Genomic DNA, 18,819 nt, shown 5'->3' with positions numbered 1-18,819 from the left:
TTCATTTGCTGCTACTAGCAACCAAGTCAGCAAGCGCACGCCTGGCCGCTTCAAGTCAATTGCTAGTGCATTGGACGGCCCAGGCCCCAGGGTACCTCGGAGATGTTCGTCTGAAGACGCATTTTTCGCTTTGATTATTATTATCAGGTATCTTATGTTGTACAGGACGGACCAGCCATCTGGGATCTAATGGATGGGCTGACGCGACACACACACACTCTCTGGAGAATTCATGGACAACTTCCGAGTTCCGCATTTCTTCGCCTTGGAAGACGAGGGACGAGGGAAAATTGCTGCCAGGGTATGTGCTCATGACGCGGAGCAGAATTATGAGACTCCTCATTGGCCAGGCTCACCCTTCTCCGCATCAGCAAAGCCTGGAAGCTGGAAGCTCTTCTGAAAATCCAAAAGTCCTGCCCCGTCCAGGCATTACTTCATTTGCGACACTGACTCGTGCCCGATACCCGGGGCAGGCACTCACTCACTGGCCAACGCCGCCTGTGGTGTGTCAACCTTGATTCTCCATGACTCTTCTGAAGCAATTGATGAGAATGACGAGCGCGAACGATTGAGTGAATGTGTGTCCAATGATGCGTTGCTACCGTACCTATCTATGCATGCACGACCTGCATCTCAACCAACAGGCTATCTGTAATTTGGAAGGATATTGTCCAAGGGTTCCAAGGGTTGCCGACGAAGCCGCGTCGAGAGGGGCACTATGGACTAGGGTTGTTCCTCTTGGACGCTACGGCTCTGCTCAGCGCTCTGTGACGCCCCAGTATCCTTGGGATGCCATGCTTGATTGGGGAGCACTACATCATAGGCCGATCATCTGCAAGGTTACCCGCCCAGCCAGTCAGTCCCTCATAGCCAGTTCAGTCATCAGCATCAGTATCGCATCAATCGCACTCAACCCTTCACTCAGCAACACGACAATCTAACGTTCATCACACCAGAGATCCAGCCTCTCCTCTCCCGAAAACACGCATCCCCATAACCCCATATCGCCTGCGACATTCAGAGGGCATCCCACTTCACAATTTCACTCTTGTGACCACAGCAAGTCAGCACTGATCGTCGATTGAATCTGTGTCGCGCAAGCCATTTGCCATCTGCCCGTCAGATAATAGCGAGGGGCAGGGGAAATTGAGACAGCAGCTTTTGGGACGACCAGGACCTTCCCTCCAACGCTTGCACCGGATTTGCTTTATCTCAAACAGCAAACTCTTTCCCGTTCAAGACCGCCCAAGACCGCATGTTTCCACGCCTTCTTTCGTACCATAATGACTTTTTTTATGATTCACTGAACTGTATGTAGGTGTCCCATTTCCCTTTGTCTCGGGGGGTTATAGATACCCAGATGCCCATCCGGCTGCTACCATGCCCATATGCTGCTTCCCTGTTTTGCATTCCCTCCACATACAAACAGTACATGCTTTACACACCTCCTGGCCTAACCTACCACAATGATCCCTACATGCCTGTGATGCTTTCACCGCCCAAGTTTGGCCAACGCATTCGTTACATTCACCTAAATCTCGGCATTGCCGCATGATGAGCTGAGGTAGCTTATTTTTGGTCGCGTCGTCTCGCGTTACCCAGCGACTCGTGCCTAAAGTCATCCCGAGACAACTCCTTGTTACCCACTCTTATCCTATATTCACCTATACTACCGCTCCCACTCCTGTACTAGATATTGCCCTAGTCTTCCCCCTTCCCCGGCCTGGGTTCTTGAAGATGATGTTGGTGCTTGCGACACGTCCTAACAAACCGCCACAATGACAGAATCGGAAGATCACTACCTGCGGCCAGACCACTTTTCCCATCCGTTGACGGGTAACGTCTACTACAGACCGCGGCATCACTTGTCAAACCGCCCACCCAGTTTGCCAGTGCCTCCCATACGGCCACGGACACGACGACCTCAATCGATCCATATCGTCTCGTATCCTTCTGGCTATATTCCTCCCGAGTTGAGGCCTGTCAACTACCCCGAAACCCAAACGGTCTGTTAAGGTTGATAAGGAGCAGGCTCGAGCTGATCGACAGACGAAGAGCCCCAAATTCAAATCCAAATCCTCCAAGAGAGCCGCATTCGAGAGGGTATTTGCGCCGATCAAGGAGCACTTCTCCCAGTACGTTGCCACAGACGTCGCATCAACTTGCAGTGAAACCCCGCGGTCTAGCACGTCTAGCTGCAACCGGACACTCAGGACAACGCCGGAGGTCTCAACAAGGCCCATGTCAATGGTTTCCGTTCCGGCAATTGGGGCATCGGGTATGCCTTCGACCATGGTGGACAATCGACGGGGTCCTCTGCTGAATACAGCGATACAAAACTCGCATCGCAGTAGCATCATGTCTATGCGCTCTGCCAAGAACATCATGAGTTCGGTGACCGAGGTGCCTAAGCCAGTTGCTTCGGGAAGTGGTGTATCATGTTCGATCGTCCTTGCCGAGCCGAATGTATTCTTGACGGGATTCGAGCACGACGGTCACCCACGCCACGAGACAGCAAACTCGACTGCGCTTTTGAGGGGCAAGCTTCGGCTTGACGTCTCGAAGAACGTGAAGCTGAAGTCGGTCACCTTGAAGCTTGTTGGAAAAGCAAGAACTGAGTGGCCCGAGGGTATCCCGCCCATGAAGGTCGAGCAATACGAGGAGGAGTCTCTGCGGACACAGGTGCTTACATTTTTCCATGCGATGCATGAGACCTGGGAGACGCCGTATGGCAACCAGTGCAATTATAGCATCCGTGGCAGCAGCACGGCCAGTAGCTCAAATCTCGCGGCGCAGTCTCAGCTCTCCTTGAACTTGAAGAACCAATCCCGGGCTAACCTCACGGCGAGAGAGTATAAGCGACTATCTTTACAATCGGTCCAATCGCGCAGTTTCGGAAAGGGCGAGTCCCCTAGCGTCAATGCCGTGCCGAAGGGCTACAAGGTCTTCTATCCTGGAACTTACGAATACTCGTTCGAGTTGCCCATCGACCACCACCAGTTAGAAACGACGAAGCTGCAGTTTGGCTCCGTAAAATGGGCGTTGGAAACCGTTGTCGAGAGAGCCGGCGCGTTTAAGCCAAACCTGCACGGGAGCAAAGAAGTTAGCATCGTCAGAGTCCCCGACCAGCTTTCACTCGAGATGACGGAACCGATCTCGATCAGCAGGCAATGGGAGGATCAATTACACTACGACATCATGATTTCGGGGAAATCATTCCTATATGGAACAAAAATTCCAATCGCTTTCAAGCTGACGCCCCTCGCGAAGGTCCAGGTGCACAAACTTAAGGTGTTTGTCACGGAATCGATTGAATACTGGACCAATGACCGCCGTGTCACCCGAAAGGACCCTGGCAGGAAGATTCTCTTACTGGAGAAGTCTGCCGGAAAACCCATGGATAAGCAGTTCGAAAACTCGGAGATCAACATTTTGAGCGGTGGCGAGCTTTCGCCCGACGAGAGACACGAAGCACGTGTTGCAGCCGCCCGGCGAAGGAGTCTGGAGGCATCGAGGAGTCACACTGCGCCACACCCGTTGCCCGATCCGTCCGACAACCTGCTTGGCGATTTAGATCTAGGCCTAGAGTCGTATTGGGGATCAACCGAAATCGAGATGAACGTGCAGATCCCGACGTGCGACCAAATGGCAAAGGACAAGACTGTCCGCCTGAATCCTGACTGCAGCTGGAAGAACGTCAATGTCTATCATTGGATTAAGGTAAGCCAAGACGCGGAACTACCCCTTTTCGATTCATTCGAGACTAACTGTATTTACTAGATCGTCATGCGAATCTCGCGACTTGACCCTGAAGACCCATCTGGCAAGCGCAGACGACACTTCGAAATCAGCATTGACTCGCCGTTTACTGTGCTCAACTGTCGTGCGACACAGGCTAACACTAGCTTGCCCGAGTACTCTGGCGCGGAGCAACCCATGTACCACCAGCAGGCGACTTGCGGATGCCACGACGCTAACATTATTGCGACGAACCCGTCTCCAGCATCGAGCACTGGCACCATCCCCTCAGTCGAGCCCACTCCCATGAGTGTCGAACCATCACCCCTCGCACCACCACCTGTTGCACACCTCGGATCACAAGCTCAAGCAGGCGGTACACAAGCAGTACAACGTCAACAGGGCGCTACTCAACAACAGCAACAACAACAACAACAACCACCAGCGGTGTCCCGGCCAATCCATCTGATGCGCTACCCCTCGTTCAACCCGCCAGCCTTTGAGGAGGACGAAGCTCCACCGCCATTGGCTGATCTGCCCCCGCAGTACGATGCCGTCGTCGGCACCCCTAGTGTGGACGGTTTGGCCGACTACTTTGCTCGGCTTGCCGATTATGACGATGGCGACAGCGACAGCGGCGACGAAGACTTCGGCCACCCCAGCCGCATCACCGGCCGGAACGGGCGGGTCAACGTGGCGAACCCGCGCACACCCGGCGGACGGTCGATCCCGAGCCGTAGTGTGGAAATTCAGCGACCCGTCTTGCCGACACTGACCATGGCCGGCGCCTTGACGCAACGACGAGCCTAAGCCCCCTCACCCCCTTTATTACCGGGGCAATTTCAAACCTTTCAATATGCTTTGAAACACGCGCAGGACGACGACCTGGGAGAAGAGCAAAATCTGCGAATTTTTGATTGGGCATTAATCGGAGTTATGGGGGTTCACCTGTTTCTTACTGTGGAAAAGATACCTTTTGATGAAGTAAATGTGCTGCATGTCTTTGGATGTTTGTTTGCAAGAAACACCGGCGCAACATGGATTTCAGGGGGTCGGAAAGATACCTATGCATGCATTGTAGACAAGGGAAAGGGGGGACGCGGACATTGGCAGCTGGATCAATAGATGGGAGGGCGGGTTCATCAATTTTCTTTTGTCGCTGCACATCTCTCTCTCGCAAGCATAATTGGTCGAATTTGAAGGCACGAGATGAGAATGCATGCTATTTCTGGTTATCATCATTATCATGGCAAGGCGGATTCGTTTTCGAACAATACCTACTTATTATACCATCAGAGCCTCATTAGCCTAACATTGTATATTCATCCACCTACCATCTTGTTTGTACGTCTTCTTGGCGATGTGTGTGAACGTGCCTGAGACACCACTTGAGTATATCCACACGTTTCACGGTCTACCAACACTTGAGTGTTTCCGAGACATTGCGGGGGTGGTTTGTGTTCAGTTTCTTTAAATCTGAGTCATCGGAGCTTTTCTTCCCCCCTCTTCAGTTTAGATTAGGGGTTCTTGCTGGTAGGTAATTGACTTTCCCGTCACTTTAAACTCTTCTTCTCAACTTGTTTCCACGTAACCCCCTGACAGCCTGATAAGGGGTCTGTCTTTCCCTTGAACTTACTTCCTATTTTGTTGAGACATGAAGAGAATCTGGATCATTACATAATTGGGGTAGGCAAAAAAAGTAACATGAAGTGGTGAATGGGAGGAGGTATTGGTAACTGGCATAAACACGTTTCCAACTCTCTTTACACAGAAGACACATATTCGGCAATGTTCACGTCTCCTATTGTCCTGGGTCTTTTATCCATCACCTTTCGGAACTTATACCATGGCTTCCCAGCTGTCGATGATTGGATGAATTGCCTGTCTCACTTGAGAATGGATGGGTCGTTCGTTCAACCAGTGATTAATAGCCAATGCATCCCATACATAGCTCTCCAGGGGTGAACGAACCCTCTTATGCTGATTGGCTATGTTGACCCATTTCAATGCTGATTGGGCAATTCGCCAGGTCTTCTGCTGACGTACTCTTTGGTGGTATTCCTCTCCAACACCTGGCCCGTAGAAACCATCGAGCTTTCTTGAGGAGGAAGAGGCTGTAGGCATTCTGAGCCAGCTAGAGTCAGTAAGCGGTTATAAGTACTCATCGTGAGGAAGGATCGCCTTGGAATTCCGGTAAATCGATGTTTCGTGTGATGAGACTCACGAGCAGAAATTACGAATAGGCACTTTTGCGAGACTTCCTTCAGTATAGCCGACATGGTTCCTATCAATCGATCGCTCATTCCCTGCTCTGCACCGTTTTCTTCTTCAAATAGGTTATCCAATCAGAAGCTGCCCCGTGAGCAACGTACGAGGAAACTTCCAAGACTCTCTCGAGAACACGACGAGGCAGCAGCTTGAAGCGTCGTTGGACCGCTCTCCATTGCTTCACTCCTTCAAAGCCGAACCCAAATCTTCACATGGGCAGTGCCGTCAGTCAGGTAGGTGTGCCTCTCGTGGTTGACGCCGGAAAGGGGGGTTGCGGACCTTTCTTTGAGAAGCTTCACCGGTTAGTTACGCGGGCAGGGGGCACAACGCTGTCCGGCCAACACTTGCATGCCTTTGCGTTCGGAGACGATGACAACAAGAGGCTCGCTGTTATATTGATTGTCCCAGTTAGATATTACCCAAAGCGGAGCCCATGCTCTGCGTTCCAAGTCACCGGGGTCGGACTTGTCAGAGATCTTGAAAAGGGGTTCCGCGTCACGGTCGCTACCCTCCATGAAGTCAACAGCAGGGTAGAGGATATCCTGGAGTTCAAGTTGGGTCTCTTCCAGATGGTCGCGAATCGCTCCTCGGAGGTGAAGGTACGTCAAAATGACCGGATGAATTTGTGAAAATATGATGCTAAAGAGAAACACAGATGGGGAACGATCGAGGTGGAACGCAACGAGATAACGAAACTCTACACGTAATATGTCTGAAGAGCATGCCTAAGCTCATCATCTACTAGCAACTTCGATTCCACCCCCAAATGCTACACGTGACGAAGTTCACATATCCATGGGGACGAAAAGGGGGAGGGGTACAAGTGAGCTGCAGGTTATAAGGCCTAATAACAGCTGGTTTTTTTTCACCAAACCGGGAAACTTACTCGCTTGGTCAATAGGCTGGCCTGTCCGCGCTGGCCGAGTGGTAGTAAGTTCGAAGGGGAGGATGAAACCCCGTCCGGGTGAAGGGGTGCGCCCCCTCCCGGACAACCGTGACCCGGGCACGGGGGTTTTCGTAGGCACAGGTTGACGGTTCGAGCCCCACCCGGAGCGGGATTGACGACTCCCTGAGCTGAGCCTTTTATTCATGACGGGCGATTGCGGGAATTCAAGAATGGAATGAAGCGGTCTTCGCGCAAGACTACGGTCAACGATAATGAATGGGGGACCTGGGCTCAGATTGATGACGGATTCATGTCGGAGGAGTCGAGGGAAATGTTTTCATAAAGAACTTCTGGGACTGATTTTTGAACACAATATACTACGTAGCTGGACGAAAGTGCAGTTACTCTGTTATGCTCATGGTGAAGGGCTTTGCCTTTATGACATTCCCTGCCTTAACTCCAATCGGTGTAAGCAAAACGCCGTTGTTCTCATGCCCGCCATCCCCTCCTCTCCTCTACCCTTTTATGCATACGTTCCAAATTACACATGCTCTAGAGTGTGTAACTTTCTACTTCCATAACGAAATCAGCACTTGTGATATCCAACGACGACATTGCCCCAGCCCCCGCTGCCGCCCGGCCCGGACCCGGCGTCGAACAGCTGGCCCTGCGTCCAGTGCTTGCCCTTGTGCCACTTGTACGAGCACTTGTCGTAGATGACCTGGGCGTAGTCGGCGATGGTGTTGCAGCTGGTACTGCTGGGCGACGTGTTGTCGTTGCAGAACCAGATGGCGGCGTGGTGCTGGCAGGCCGCGATGTCGCAGTGGGCCGGCCCGGCGCCCGCCGTGCACTGGGCCGGGTTGCCCTCGTCGTCCTTGCGGCCCCGCAGATCCTGGATGGCGTCGGCGACCCACTGCTGCCGGGCTCGGGTGTAGTCGGGGATGTTGCAGAGGGGGCCTCGGGGGGTCCTGGATGAGTGGGGAAGGAGAGGTTGTGAGTTAGTAAGATGGATTTAGATGATGATGATGGATCTATGTAGCACATGGGTGTGCAGTTTCGGCTTACCTGGCTGCGAGACTCGAGGAGTGTGGTGTTCACGGTGGCTACGCCTGGGACGTTCGTGTCGACAGTTTAGCGCCGCCAGTGATACATGTTATAACCAGCTTGAAAGTGCGCCATACTTATCGATCTTCCGAACTATACAAGTTGCCCATCTGGACATCAGCAGCCCACTATGGCGTCGCTTATTCCACGGCAGGACATCGGTCCGAGGGCTTTGGACATGTTCGACAATCTGCTAGTACAGGGACGATTGTTCTACGAGCCCACTACGGGCGAGGTGGTTGAGGACCAGGGGTTCAAGGTGGTTGGCATTTTTGTCAATTCATCACTCCGTGTAAGAGAACACTTATCAACGGCTGGTCTGTCTAGTTCGAGTTTCGAACCAGTACCGTGCTCACCAAAAAGCCCATATTGGCAAGCGACACCCCAGAGCGCCAGGGCCGAAGGGGGGCCATTTCTCAACCCCGATCCTGACTTTGTCGTGGCACCAATTGGAGACAGTCACATCCTCCAACTCAGCATGCATTGCATTTATAGGCCAGCCTTCATACTTCACACGCGGGACTTTGCGCCACAAACGGACGATCTGGATATTTCGGACTTTGCTGCAATGCACTCGGCCATGGCTCGCTTGGGCCATACGGCCCCTCAAATGGCGATCTACAATTGTGGCCTGGATGCCGGCTCGTCACAGGGCCACAAGCACATGCAGGTATTTGCGTCACCGTATCCATTCCCTCTTTTCCCTGGTGCGGCTGTATCAGAGCAAGGTATGTGTGCCTCAGGATCCAGAGCCTTGTCCTCGCTTACCGAAAAATGGTCAGATGTTGAGTCCAATATTCGTAATGTACCGCATCAGCACTACGTGCTCCGCTTGTGCCCCCTGGATGTGAGCCTCAACAAATACTAGAGCGTTACATGCGGCTTCTGAAAGCCATGCGAGACGCCCAGACAAACTCGGCACGTGCGACTGCCTACGATTTGATTCTCACGGGCGAGTGGTTATGTCTCATTCCCCGACGCCATGCACGACGAGGCGGTACAGGTGCAAATGCAGCAGGGATGATCGGCATCGTTTGGCTCAGAGATCAGGCTGAGCGTGAATCTTGGGATACTCTGGGTCTCTGCAAGCATCTGCAGTATTCTTGGCTTTCCAAAGGTAGTAACGGATGCACAGTAGAATCCAGCCTAACATGGCGAGAGAACAAAACGAGGATAACACATCAATCGGGAAGATCAAGATACGTCATTCAAGCCGTCTGTGTAGCATAAGTATAATAGCAGGGTCATTCTTCCCATTACACCCTGCTAAAGCATCGAGCTCCTACAAATGTGCCTTCGTCGTGGAATCCCCCCCTAACACGATGCACCGAAGCTCAATACTGGCCCGCACTGATTCGCTGTTAGACATCGGGTGACTAAAACTTGAGTGAGGTGCAACTGTGAAACAGATTTTAGTAAATGCTCAGTCTATGGGCTGTGTTGACATTGCGACGATCAACTCACAGCATGCTACCTGGTGATCTGAGTCGTAGGCTTTCAGGAGAACGATGTCTTCTGGGGTTGCTGATGATCGATAAAACCACTGGTGTTTTTCGGAAGGGCGTACTTCCATGGCCTCTTCATCATAATGCGGATAGAAAATGTCGACAGGAACCAGGTCCTCCGGCGACACGAGTTGATATGGGCACATGGCCAACGGAGAGGATTGGACAACATCCACTAGAGGTCTCCAGATACTTACGAAAAAATCAGCTTCGATCTTTGTGACTTGTTCTTCCCGATTGAGAAAAGAGGAAGAGAAGAGATCATTTGACTTCACTTACTTGATCAAACGGCAGCGGCTATTGAACAGGGTTTCTGCGCGGTCTCCCATATGAAGGCGAATTCGACCACGTGCAGACCGGGGAGATTGATCTGGGTTATCATTAGCAGACTGCTGTTAGGGGAGAGCTGGAAAGCCCACGCGGCTACCTACCACAGTGCACTCGTCGGGCAACACCGATCCAGGGAGCCCCTTTCCCAGCATCCCGACGTAGTGCATAATCGAAGACAAAGACTTCGTCAGACCCAAGATATGCCTTCAACCATTCAGACATTCCCTCGATGTACTCTTCTATGCCTTTATCAGGGTTTGACTTGAGCTCTGAAAGCGACTCTTGAGGCGTATGATGCACGAATTCGAACCCGGTCCTGTCAAGCGAGAATTGTGACTCGAGGCCTCGAACATCGGTGAGCATGACCATGTCATAGCGACCACCGAAGTTGATCTGCTGTTGCCCTAGTGGCGGAGGGACCTTCGAGACGTAAGGTTTTTCTCCAGTATGTTGCGGATTGCCCTCAAAGTATTGCAGGTATGCTGTCGTTCTATTTGGTTCTGGAGCAAGATTGCAGGCCTTATGACGAAGGAAGGATCGGTCACTGTCTCGAGCTTGCTGTTCGCGAATGAAACCCTCATTCAACACCGGACGCGGAGACTCTGATGGGTTATCTGCGAGACCATGGAATTATCAGTGAAAGAGTTCAAAATGGAATGGAATACACGGTTCAACGTCATCAACGTCACTGTAAGTGGAGGGCCACTTCATCTTCCACGATAACTACGGCTTGTCGAACCGCTTATCTGGATCGAAGAGCCAGTAGTCCCAAGGTTTTCTGTCATCTTCCTCCTTTATTTTCTTGCTCTCATGGCAACCGGTATCTTCTGAGGCCCGCCGCGGCCACCATTGCCTCCATAATTGTGTTCGTGTGTCTTCTGGAGATCGTGGATCGTTCTCATCAGTCGCACAGGGGTAACCCATTTCTCCGGGGAGTCCACGGGTCTAGAGATCATTAGAAAGTCTGTTTATGGGGGAATAACTACCAGATTAATAGATAGCATTTGGATAAAGCCTTAAAGTCGACTTCCGGAAGCAGAAGAGCAGACAAGGCTGGGACGGCTGGGACCCCTGGTGAAAGTCGCCACAGCTGATAGGGACTAATTATATAGCAAACTCCTAATCCTACCCATGTTGGTAGTTTCAAGGCTTGCATGAGAATAGTCCAATCAGAAAAACAGAGCACAATCGACGTCGGGACCGAGCTAATTCTTCTTCCGCAGCCTTTTGAGCCGCTTTTAGTTTTGTATTTGATAGAGCCGCAGTCGCAGGAATACTCAGTGAACCTTGGCTAATCGCCCGATCAACCATCCAGTGTGTCCTCCAGCGTATCACTAACTAGCCAAAGCCGGCATGACGATGAGTCCCCGCGAAACACATGGGCGAAAGTCTGCATTCATCACAGGTACGCCCTTTTGAGTTTTGTTCGTCTTTTGATTACACTTCATAACGTACCAACTCACCAGGGATTACGGGTCAAGACGGATTCTACTTGTCTCAACTACTACTTGACAAGAACTATGTTGTCCATGGGCTTGTGCGGCCATCATCAAGAACGTACCACAACCAGAAATCGAGCAACATTGACTGCCGTGTCATAGCACACCACGGCGATGTACTGGATCAAACCCAACTGCGTCGCACTATCGCCGGCATTCGGCCTGATGAAGTTTACCACCTCGCCGCCCAGAGCCATGTGCCCACCTCCCTCGCCCTTACCGAGTACACGGTTAGCGTAGTAGCAATGGGAACACTGAACGTACTGAATATTCTGGTCGACCTTCGCTCGGACAAGGAGATCAAGCTACTGAATGTTAGTATTTCCCCCACAGCACCTCTGGAGCCAGGCTTTTTGACAATATAGCAGGCTTGTAGCTCAGAAATCTTCTGCCGTGTGGCGGAGAGTCCGCAAACTGAGCTGACGCCTTTCCGGCCGATGTCTCCTTATGCCGTAGCCAAAGAGGCGGCATACTGGCTGGTATCGAACGCGCGCGAAGATTACGGCATCTTTGCAGCAAGCGCCATCAGCTTCAATCACGAGTCGCCTATAAGGCGTGAGTACTCGATAGGGGTGGAAGCGCGTGAGCGCTGCCTTCAGGCAACGCAGCGGCTGACCAGATATTGTAGGACCGGATTTTGTCAGCCGGAAGATCACCTGGGGCGTGGCAGCAATTGCTCTGGGCTTCAAGCAATCCATAGTCTTGGGTAACCTGGATGCTCGGAGAGACTGGAGCCATGCTCGCGATCTCGTCTGCGGCATGCATGCTTTACTGCAACTGCCCGAGCCCGTTGACATGATACTGGCAAGCGGCGAGTCGCATTCGGTCCGCGACGTCGTGGAGGCCGCCTTTGGGGTGGTAGGCGTATCCATTGAGTGAGTCCATCCTAATACACGCTATGCGGACATAAAGGCGTACGGAGCTGAACAAAGCACTAGGTGGCGTGGTACCGGGAATGACGAGATAGGCACCGACAAAGAGACTGGCATCATCCGAGTCAAGGTCAGTGAAACGTTTCGACGGCCCCTTGATGTACAGTATCTCCAGGGCTCTGCAGGCAAGGCTAAAGCCAGACTCGGATGGGTAGCAGAAACAAAGTTACATGAATTGGTCAGGGAGATGGTGCAGTCGGATCTGAACATGCTAAGCCATGGTCCTAACACTAAAAGCCATCTGTTAATACTAGCAGCTCCAGTGTGCACCGGCCGGTAGATCCTTGAAACGCGGGCTTGTGTAGCTATTGCTGTAGAGTACATACAACGAAGATGTTACTCGTTATTGTGACATTACCGTTGAAACCTGGAGCCTCAATCTGTCTGTCGCCATCTGGGGCTGCCGATGACACCATTCGTTCCGGTGGGGGCCGGTTGGTTCCCGAATGGCCCGATAGCGACTTGGCTCTATTATTAGTCATGACCCCCGATAGGATGGGGCCGCGTCTACTACCCCACGATTCCTGTAACAAACCTGGAAGCGACGGGACTGCATGCAAATAGGAGCGAGTGAACTTTCATCTCATCTTTACTCGAGTCAAGCACTTTAGCAACTTCCTACTACTGCACATTCACCTACCGTTTGCTGAGGGGCCGTAAAGGTGTGGCGGCATTCTGAATTGGCTGTATTTTGTCCCCAGTCTTACCAGCGAACAACACCCACATATATATAAACTGCACATACACACTTCTACGATGTATATCCGAGACATCCTCGCATCTTCCTCCGGCGGAGAAGCCGGCAGCGGAAACACCGCCGCCGAAGCAGCGCAGAACAGCCAAGGCGGCGACAGCAGCAGCGGGACCAACAAACGCCTCGACGGCCACCAGCTGCTCGTCCTCACCGACGTCGCGCGCTTCCCCGAGCTGCAGCCGGGCTCGGCGTGGCGACGGCGCGTCGAGGGGGCGCACCCGGGCCTGCAGATCGTCGTGTACGACCAGGACACGTGGCGGGACCGCACGTTCCCGGAGGACCTCGACTGGGCCAACACGACGATGCTGCTGAGCGGCGCCGTGTTTCCGACGCCTGACAGTGCGCCGAAGCTCGAGTTTATCCAGCTGCAGAGCGCGGGGGCCGACCCGATTAACCAGACGCCCATTTTCAGGGAGACGGACGTGGCGGTGTGTACTACGAATGGGGTTCACGGGTGAGTTGTTTGTTTGCTTTTTTGTACTTTCTACATTGGCTTTTGCCACTCAACAGTCTGACCGGCGGAACCGGGCCGGACGGACTTGGACGCCGAAGAGTGATATATGCTCGTGATGGGCTAAAGTGACTGACACTGCTTGGATAGACCGCAGATCGCCGAGTGGGTCATTGGCACATTCCTCGCCATGAACCATCAACGTATGTCTTGCTAATAGCAGCATCCATCTACCACCTTCTCCCCTTTTGGAGCCATAGGCTGCACGATATCTAATTGATTCTTGCAGTGCCGCATTTTCTCAAACAACAGCGCGAGGGAAAGTGGCAACAGGGATGGCCCAACGAAGGCATGCAAGACGGAGTCAAGCAGCGAGTGTTGGTATTCCAGAGTCTTTTTTTTCTCTCCCTCCGTCCCTCCCCCCCTTCCCCCCCTTCACTTTCTTTCTTCCCTTCGGGAGGCTAACAGTCAGCCACGCGCACACGCGATACAGAGGCATCCTGGGCTACGGCAGCATCGGCCGGCAGGTGGCCCGCATCGCCAAGGCCCTGGCCATGGACGTGGTGGCCTACACCAACCACCCGCGCCCGACGCCCGAGTCGCGGCGCGACCGGGGTTACATCGTCCGGGGACGGGCGACCCCGAGGGAGAGTTCCCGTCCGCATGGTACTCGGGCACCGACGACGCGAGCATCGACGAGTTCCTGGGATCCGGGCTGGACTGGCTGGTGATCGCGGTGCCGCTGACGGACAGCACGCGGGGGCTGATCTCGGAGGCGCGGCTCAAACTGCTTTCCCCTCAAAAGGACAAGAAAGACAATGAGCAAGTGGTGGTGAAACCGTTCGTGACCAACATCGCCCGTGGCCCCATCGTCGACACGACGGCCCTCATCAAGGCCCTCGAACAGGGCTGGATCCGCGGCGCCGCCGTCGACGTGACGGACCCGGAGCCCCTGCCCGAGGGCCACCCGCTGTGGTCCGCGAAGAACCTCATCCTCACGCCGCACATCAGCGCCATGTCCAACAGCCTCGGCCACCGCATCGCCGACGTGCTCGAGCTGAACCTGCAGCGCTTCAGCGAGGGCAAGAAGCTCGTGAACCAGGTCAGCAGGAAGGAGGGCTACTGAGACGGACAGGCAGACAGTACGTGCATGCAAAATGTGGATTTACCATACAACAAACAACAAGCGATTTGAAAAGGCGGGAGGCTAGGAAAGTGGAGGAAGACAAATCACTTGGGAGGTTAGGCGGTCGGGTGAAGAGGAAGTGGTCAGGGAAACTCTTTAAGGTGTACCAAATGTGTATGCATAAGTACCTTAGGGCGTCAGGGGGGGTTTTCAAGTCCGTCACAGGGCAGTGTTGGCCGATTAAAACTGTTATGTGACGGTCTTGGTCAGTGGAGTACGTTTTCCCAACTGAACACTGTCCCTTATATACGTTCAAGAAGCTTTCTACTCAATCCCCCAAGATCCTTACAAGTCGAACCTAATTCGCTCTGAACACCAGCCACAACGGACTCGTGGCGCAGTCACCGCTTTAGCTACCAAATCGGATTCGAGGCTTGAAATCGGACTTCAGGCCGAATTCACCACCTAATCACTTTCAGCTCACAACACCACTTTCAGCTTAGAAATCCGACTTCCAGTCAGGTTATCTCACTAACCGACCTACCGGTTCAACAACTAGAAGGCGCACAACGTACTTACTTAAAGTAGGACAAGAGCACTTTCTCGCATGCTGTAACGAACGCTATCTAGGTTCCAAAAGAAACCTAGTAAGACGTACTGGGGTTTATATTAATAATACGAGAGAGTATCTAAACGTGCGATAGAAGTCGCTTCTATCGATATAATAGGCAATAGCTTATAGGAATAAAGGTAACTAAGGTACGTAGGTTTAGGGGTATTTATAATAGTTTTATTAAAGTTATTTATTTTATTAATAAGTTAAAATTAATATTTAAATTAATTATTAAAATAAAGAGTATTTATATAAAATATATAGGGAATATTTATCGTTATATATTTAATCTCCTCCTTTATTAATCCGTTAGATCGTCCGCTAGTTTACGGTGATCCCGTTATTGGCTCACGGCGATCCATCCTTTAGATCACGGTGATCCATTTTAGTGGCTTATTTAGGGGCGTCGTGATCCGTCGCTTTTAGCTTACTTACTAGGGCGGTGGTCTAGTCGCTCCTTGTTTTACGGCTCTTTCCTGGCTGTTTTCCCAGGTCGGGTCTATTTTTTCGTTATTTAGAATATCTTCGTAATTATGTTTATATATTTTTATAATATAAAGGAGTTTATATTAATATAATTAATAATATAGTCGGTAGTTATAACGTTATAGCTTAGTTAAGGTATAATAGTTCCGTTTTAACGAGTAGGGTCTTAACTGTATAATTAGGTCGGGTTATAACACATGCGTGCTCGTAATAGTAATCCGTAATAGCGTAACGTACCTCACGGTCTAATTAATTATATAGTTTAAATAACCACCTTTAAAAACTTTATTTAATAAATTATAAGTTAATTCCGCTATAATATATTTAATATTTTAAAATTAATCGAAATCTTTATCTTTAAATATTTTTATATTATTTTAATAAATATAAGTATTATATTTAAGCTTTTTATAAATTTTATAATATTATAAGTACGTTTTAAATATTTTTATATAATTACTCTTTTAATATAATTTATATTATAATTATTTATTAATATTTTTTTAAAACTAAAAATCTTTTTTAACTTATATATAAAATAATTCTTTATTTTATACCTATTTTTTATATAATAATATTAATTAAATATTTTATTTATTTTTTATAATATAATTACTTTCTTTTTTAATAAAATAAAGCGGTATATAACTTATATTATATTTTTTATAATTTAATTAAGCTTAGTTAAAATTAATATTAAAAAGTTATTTTAATATTATATAATTCGATTTTTAATATACTCGGTTTTAAATTAAGCTTTAATTAAGTTATTTAAAGTCTTTAATTTTTAAAATATAAATAACTTAAAAAAAAAACTAAAGGCGTCGGCGTATATAGCTTTATATTTAATTATAAAATAATATATTTTAAATTATATAATATAAGTTTTACTCTTTAAAAACCTCTTTAAATATTTAAAATAATAAAAATAGCTTAGAACGCTTTAAAAACGTTAATAAAAAGTCCTCTTTTAAGATATAAATAATATACGCTTATATAAAACGCTCGATTTCTTTTTTATATAACTTTTTTAATATATAAAAATAGTTAATATTAAAAGGTTAAAACTTATATAATAAATAAGAAAATATATAAAATATAATAATCGAGTTTTTTTTATAATAAAACTTAAAAATTATTAAATAATAACTTTTATAATTTTAAAAAACTAATAAATAATAGATATTTTTTATATAAGATCTTATATATTTATTAAAGTATTAAATTTAATCCTCGCTTTTTTCGTTTATAATTTAATCGTTTTTAATAATTATAATTACTTAATCCTTTAATTATAAGTTATTTTTATATTAAAAAAAGAGGTATATTTTTTTAATAAATATAATATATAAAGAAATAATTATAACGAACGCTATCTAGGTTTTAAAAGAAACCTAGTAAGACGTACTAAGGTTTATATTAATAATACGAAAAAGTATCCGAACGTGCGATAAAAGTCGCTTTTATCGATATAATAAGTAATAACTTATAAAAATAAAAGTAATTAAAGTACGTAAGTTTAAAAATATTTATAATAGTTTTATTAAAATTATTTACTTTATTAATAAATTAAAATTAATATTTAAATTAATTATTAAAGTAAAAAGTATTTATATAAAATATATAAGGGATATCCGTCGTTATATATTTAATCTCCTCCCTTATTAATTTATTAAATTACTTAGCTCATAATAATCTCGTTATTAGCTCACGGTAATCTCGTTATTAACTCATAGTAATCCCTCCTTTAAATCACGGTGATTTATTTTAGTAGCTTATTTAAGGGCGTCGTGATCTATCGCTCCTAACTTACTTATTAAAGCGGTAATTTAATTACTCCTTGTTCTATAACTCCTTCTTAATTACTTTTCCGGGTTAAGTCTATTTTTTCGCTATTTAGAATACTTTTGTAATTATATTTATACGTTTTTATAATATAAAAAAGTTTATATTAATATAATTAATAATACGGTCGGTAATTATAACGTTATAGCCTAGTTAAGGTATAGTAGTTCCGTTTCGGCGGGTAGGGTTTTAACCGTATAATTAAGTCGGGTTATAATACTATCCTCCCTCTTTTAACCGCTTTATCTTTAAAATATTAATTTTATAAATATCTTAATTATTCGTATTATTAAATTATAATAAGTTTCCTTTCCTTATTATTTTTTATTATAATATCTATTTATTATAATTAGTCGTATCGAAAAATCTCGGTTTAAAAAAATTATCGCGCGTTTAGCTTTTATCGCTAACATGGAATCCACGGGTAATTTCATTAGTATACTTTATACTCGTTATTTTCACTAGAACCTGGCTTATTATATAAACGAGAAATCGTTTCGTTATTCGGAATATATTTAGGTTAATCGCTCCTATAATAATACCTTTATTACGTCGGCCCTAATAAAGCTAGCTACTTAATAGAAAAAGCTGGAGGCGGAAGAATTAAATACGGAAAAGACTTTATTCTTTTTATAAACGTAGTTATTTACCGCCTTAAGTCGTTTAGCCCGTTTTTATTATATAAAGAAGGTCGTAATAAAAAAGCGTTCGGAAGCGTTTCGTTAAAGAATATAAGAACTAAATAAGGAAAATAATATTTCTTTTTCGATTATTAATTAAAAAAACTTCGTTTTTAATAACCTACGTTCCTTAAATATTTTTAAGGACGTTAATTAATCGTCTCTTAGTTTAATAGGTTTTCCCGAGCTTAGACCGTCGGTCCCCGCGGGGAAGCTCTTTTTTAAACTTCTAAAGTTTCTCCGCGGCGTTCGCTAAATATTTCCTAAGCTCTTAGGTATTATCTTTTAATAGGTAGCCTTTTTATTAGACGAGGTATTAAAAGCTTCGCCCTTCTTTTTTTTTATCGATAATTTCGTCGATTTCGTACTTATACTAATCTATTTCGACTTTTAATTATATATCGACTAAGGTTTCTTTAGCCGTTAGTTTAAATAATAAAATATAAAATATAAGGTGTATTTATATTTTTTTAAGTAATAATAATTAGTAATTAGTTTTTAAAATAACTTCTATAATTTTAAATAATCTGATCTTTTTAAAGTCTAATTTATCGCTTAGTCGCTTAGTTTTAATATTTCGTCGTAAGAAGTAAACTTTTTTT

At 47.2% G+C, this 18,819-nt stretch overlaps 7 protein-coding genes across 7 annotated transcripts; 4 read left to right on the top strand and 3 right to left on the bottom strand.

The window, feature by feature from the left end:
* Positions 1–1,778: 1,778 nt before the first annotated feature.
* Positions 1,779–4,548, top strand: PG994_010045 (Arrestin domain-containing protein; the record flags this gene model as incomplete). The annotated part of the gene is given in 3 exon segments (XM_066861454.1): positions 1,779–2,006; positions 2,017–3,720; positions 3,781–4,548. The coding sequence occupies 3 exon segments, from the start codon at positions 1,779–1,781 to the stop codon at positions 4,546–4,548; spliced, it is 2,700 nt and encodes an 899-aa protein (XP_066710564.1).
* A 1,760-nt stretch (positions 4,549–6,308) lies between these two features.
* PG994_010044 (uncharacterized protein) lies at positions 6,309–7,097 on the bottom strand (the record flags this gene model as incomplete). Its single annotated transcript, XM_066861453.1, has 2 exons — positions 6,309–6,703; positions 6,893–7,097. 2 exons carry the CDS (start codon positions 7,095–7,097, stop codon positions 6,309–6,311), a joined length of 600 nt encoding a protein of 199 aa, XP_066710563.1.
* Positions 7,098–7,478: 381 nt separating this feature from the next.
* On the bottom strand, positions 7,479–8,071 carry PG994_010043 (uncharacterized protein; the record flags this gene model as incomplete). The annotated part of the gene is made up of 2 exons (XM_066861452.1): positions 7,479–7,860; positions 8,043–8,071. 2 exons carry the CDS (start codon positions 8,069–8,071, stop codon positions 7,479–7,481), a joined length of 411 nt encoding a protein of 136 aa, XP_066710562.1.
* Positions 8,072–8,126: 55 nt separating this feature from the next.
* On the top strand, positions 8,127–8,864 carry PG994_010042 (uncharacterized protein; the record flags this gene model as incomplete). Its single annotated transcript, XM_066861451.1, has 1 exon — positions 8,127–8,864. The coding sequence occupies one exon, from the start codon at positions 8,127–8,129 to the stop codon at positions 8,862–8,864; it is 738 nt and encodes a 245-aa protein (XP_066710561.1).
* A 171-nt stretch (positions 8,865–9,035) lies between these two features.
* On the bottom strand, positions 9,036–10,616 carry PG994_010041 (uncharacterized protein; the record flags this gene model as incomplete). Its single annotated transcript, XM_066861450.1, has 4 exons — positions 9,036–9,103; positions 9,461–9,676; positions 9,933–10,445; positions 10,571–10,616. 4 exons carry the CDS (start codon positions 10,614–10,616, stop codon positions 9,036–9,038), a joined length of 843 nt encoding a protein of 280 aa, XP_066710560.1.
* A 568-nt stretch (positions 10,617–11,184) lies between these two features.
* PG994_010040 (GDP-mannose 4-6-dehydratase) lies at positions 11,185–12,542 on the top strand (the record flags this gene model as incomplete). The annotated part of the gene is made up of 5 exons (XM_066861449.1): positions 11,185–11,236; positions 11,298–11,644; positions 11,699–11,912; positions 11,959–12,188; positions 12,243–12,542. 5 exons carry the CDS (start codon positions 11,185–11,187, stop codon positions 12,540–12,542), a joined length of 1,143 nt encoding a protein of 380 aa, XP_066710559.1.
* A 476-nt stretch (positions 12,543–13,018) lies between these two features.
* Positions 13,019–14,593, top strand: PG994_010039 (uncharacterized protein; the record flags this gene model as incomplete). The annotated part of the gene is made up of 5 exons (XM_066861448.1): positions 13,019–13,470; positions 13,618–13,670; positions 13,757–13,844; positions 13,928–14,090; positions 14,114–14,593. 5 exons carry the CDS (start codon positions 13,019–13,021, stop codon positions 14,591–14,593), a joined length of 1,236 nt encoding a protein of 411 aa, XP_066710558.1.
* Between the last annotated feature and the right edge of the window lie 4,226 nt (positions 14,594–18,819).

This window comes from Apiospora phragmitis (assembly GCF_038363925.1).
Source record: "Apiospora phragmitis strain CBS 135458 chromosome Unknown utg000010l:1.0-9815664.0:1.0-9183399.0, whole genome shotgun sequence".
Classification (NCBI taxonomy): Eukaryota; Fungi; Ascomycota; class Sordariomycetes; order Amphisphaeriales; family Apiosporaceae; genus Apiospora; species Apiospora phragmitis.
The sequence above is the reverse complement of the archived record's forward strand: the minus strand, read 5'-3'. Positions and strand labels throughout refer to the sequence as shown.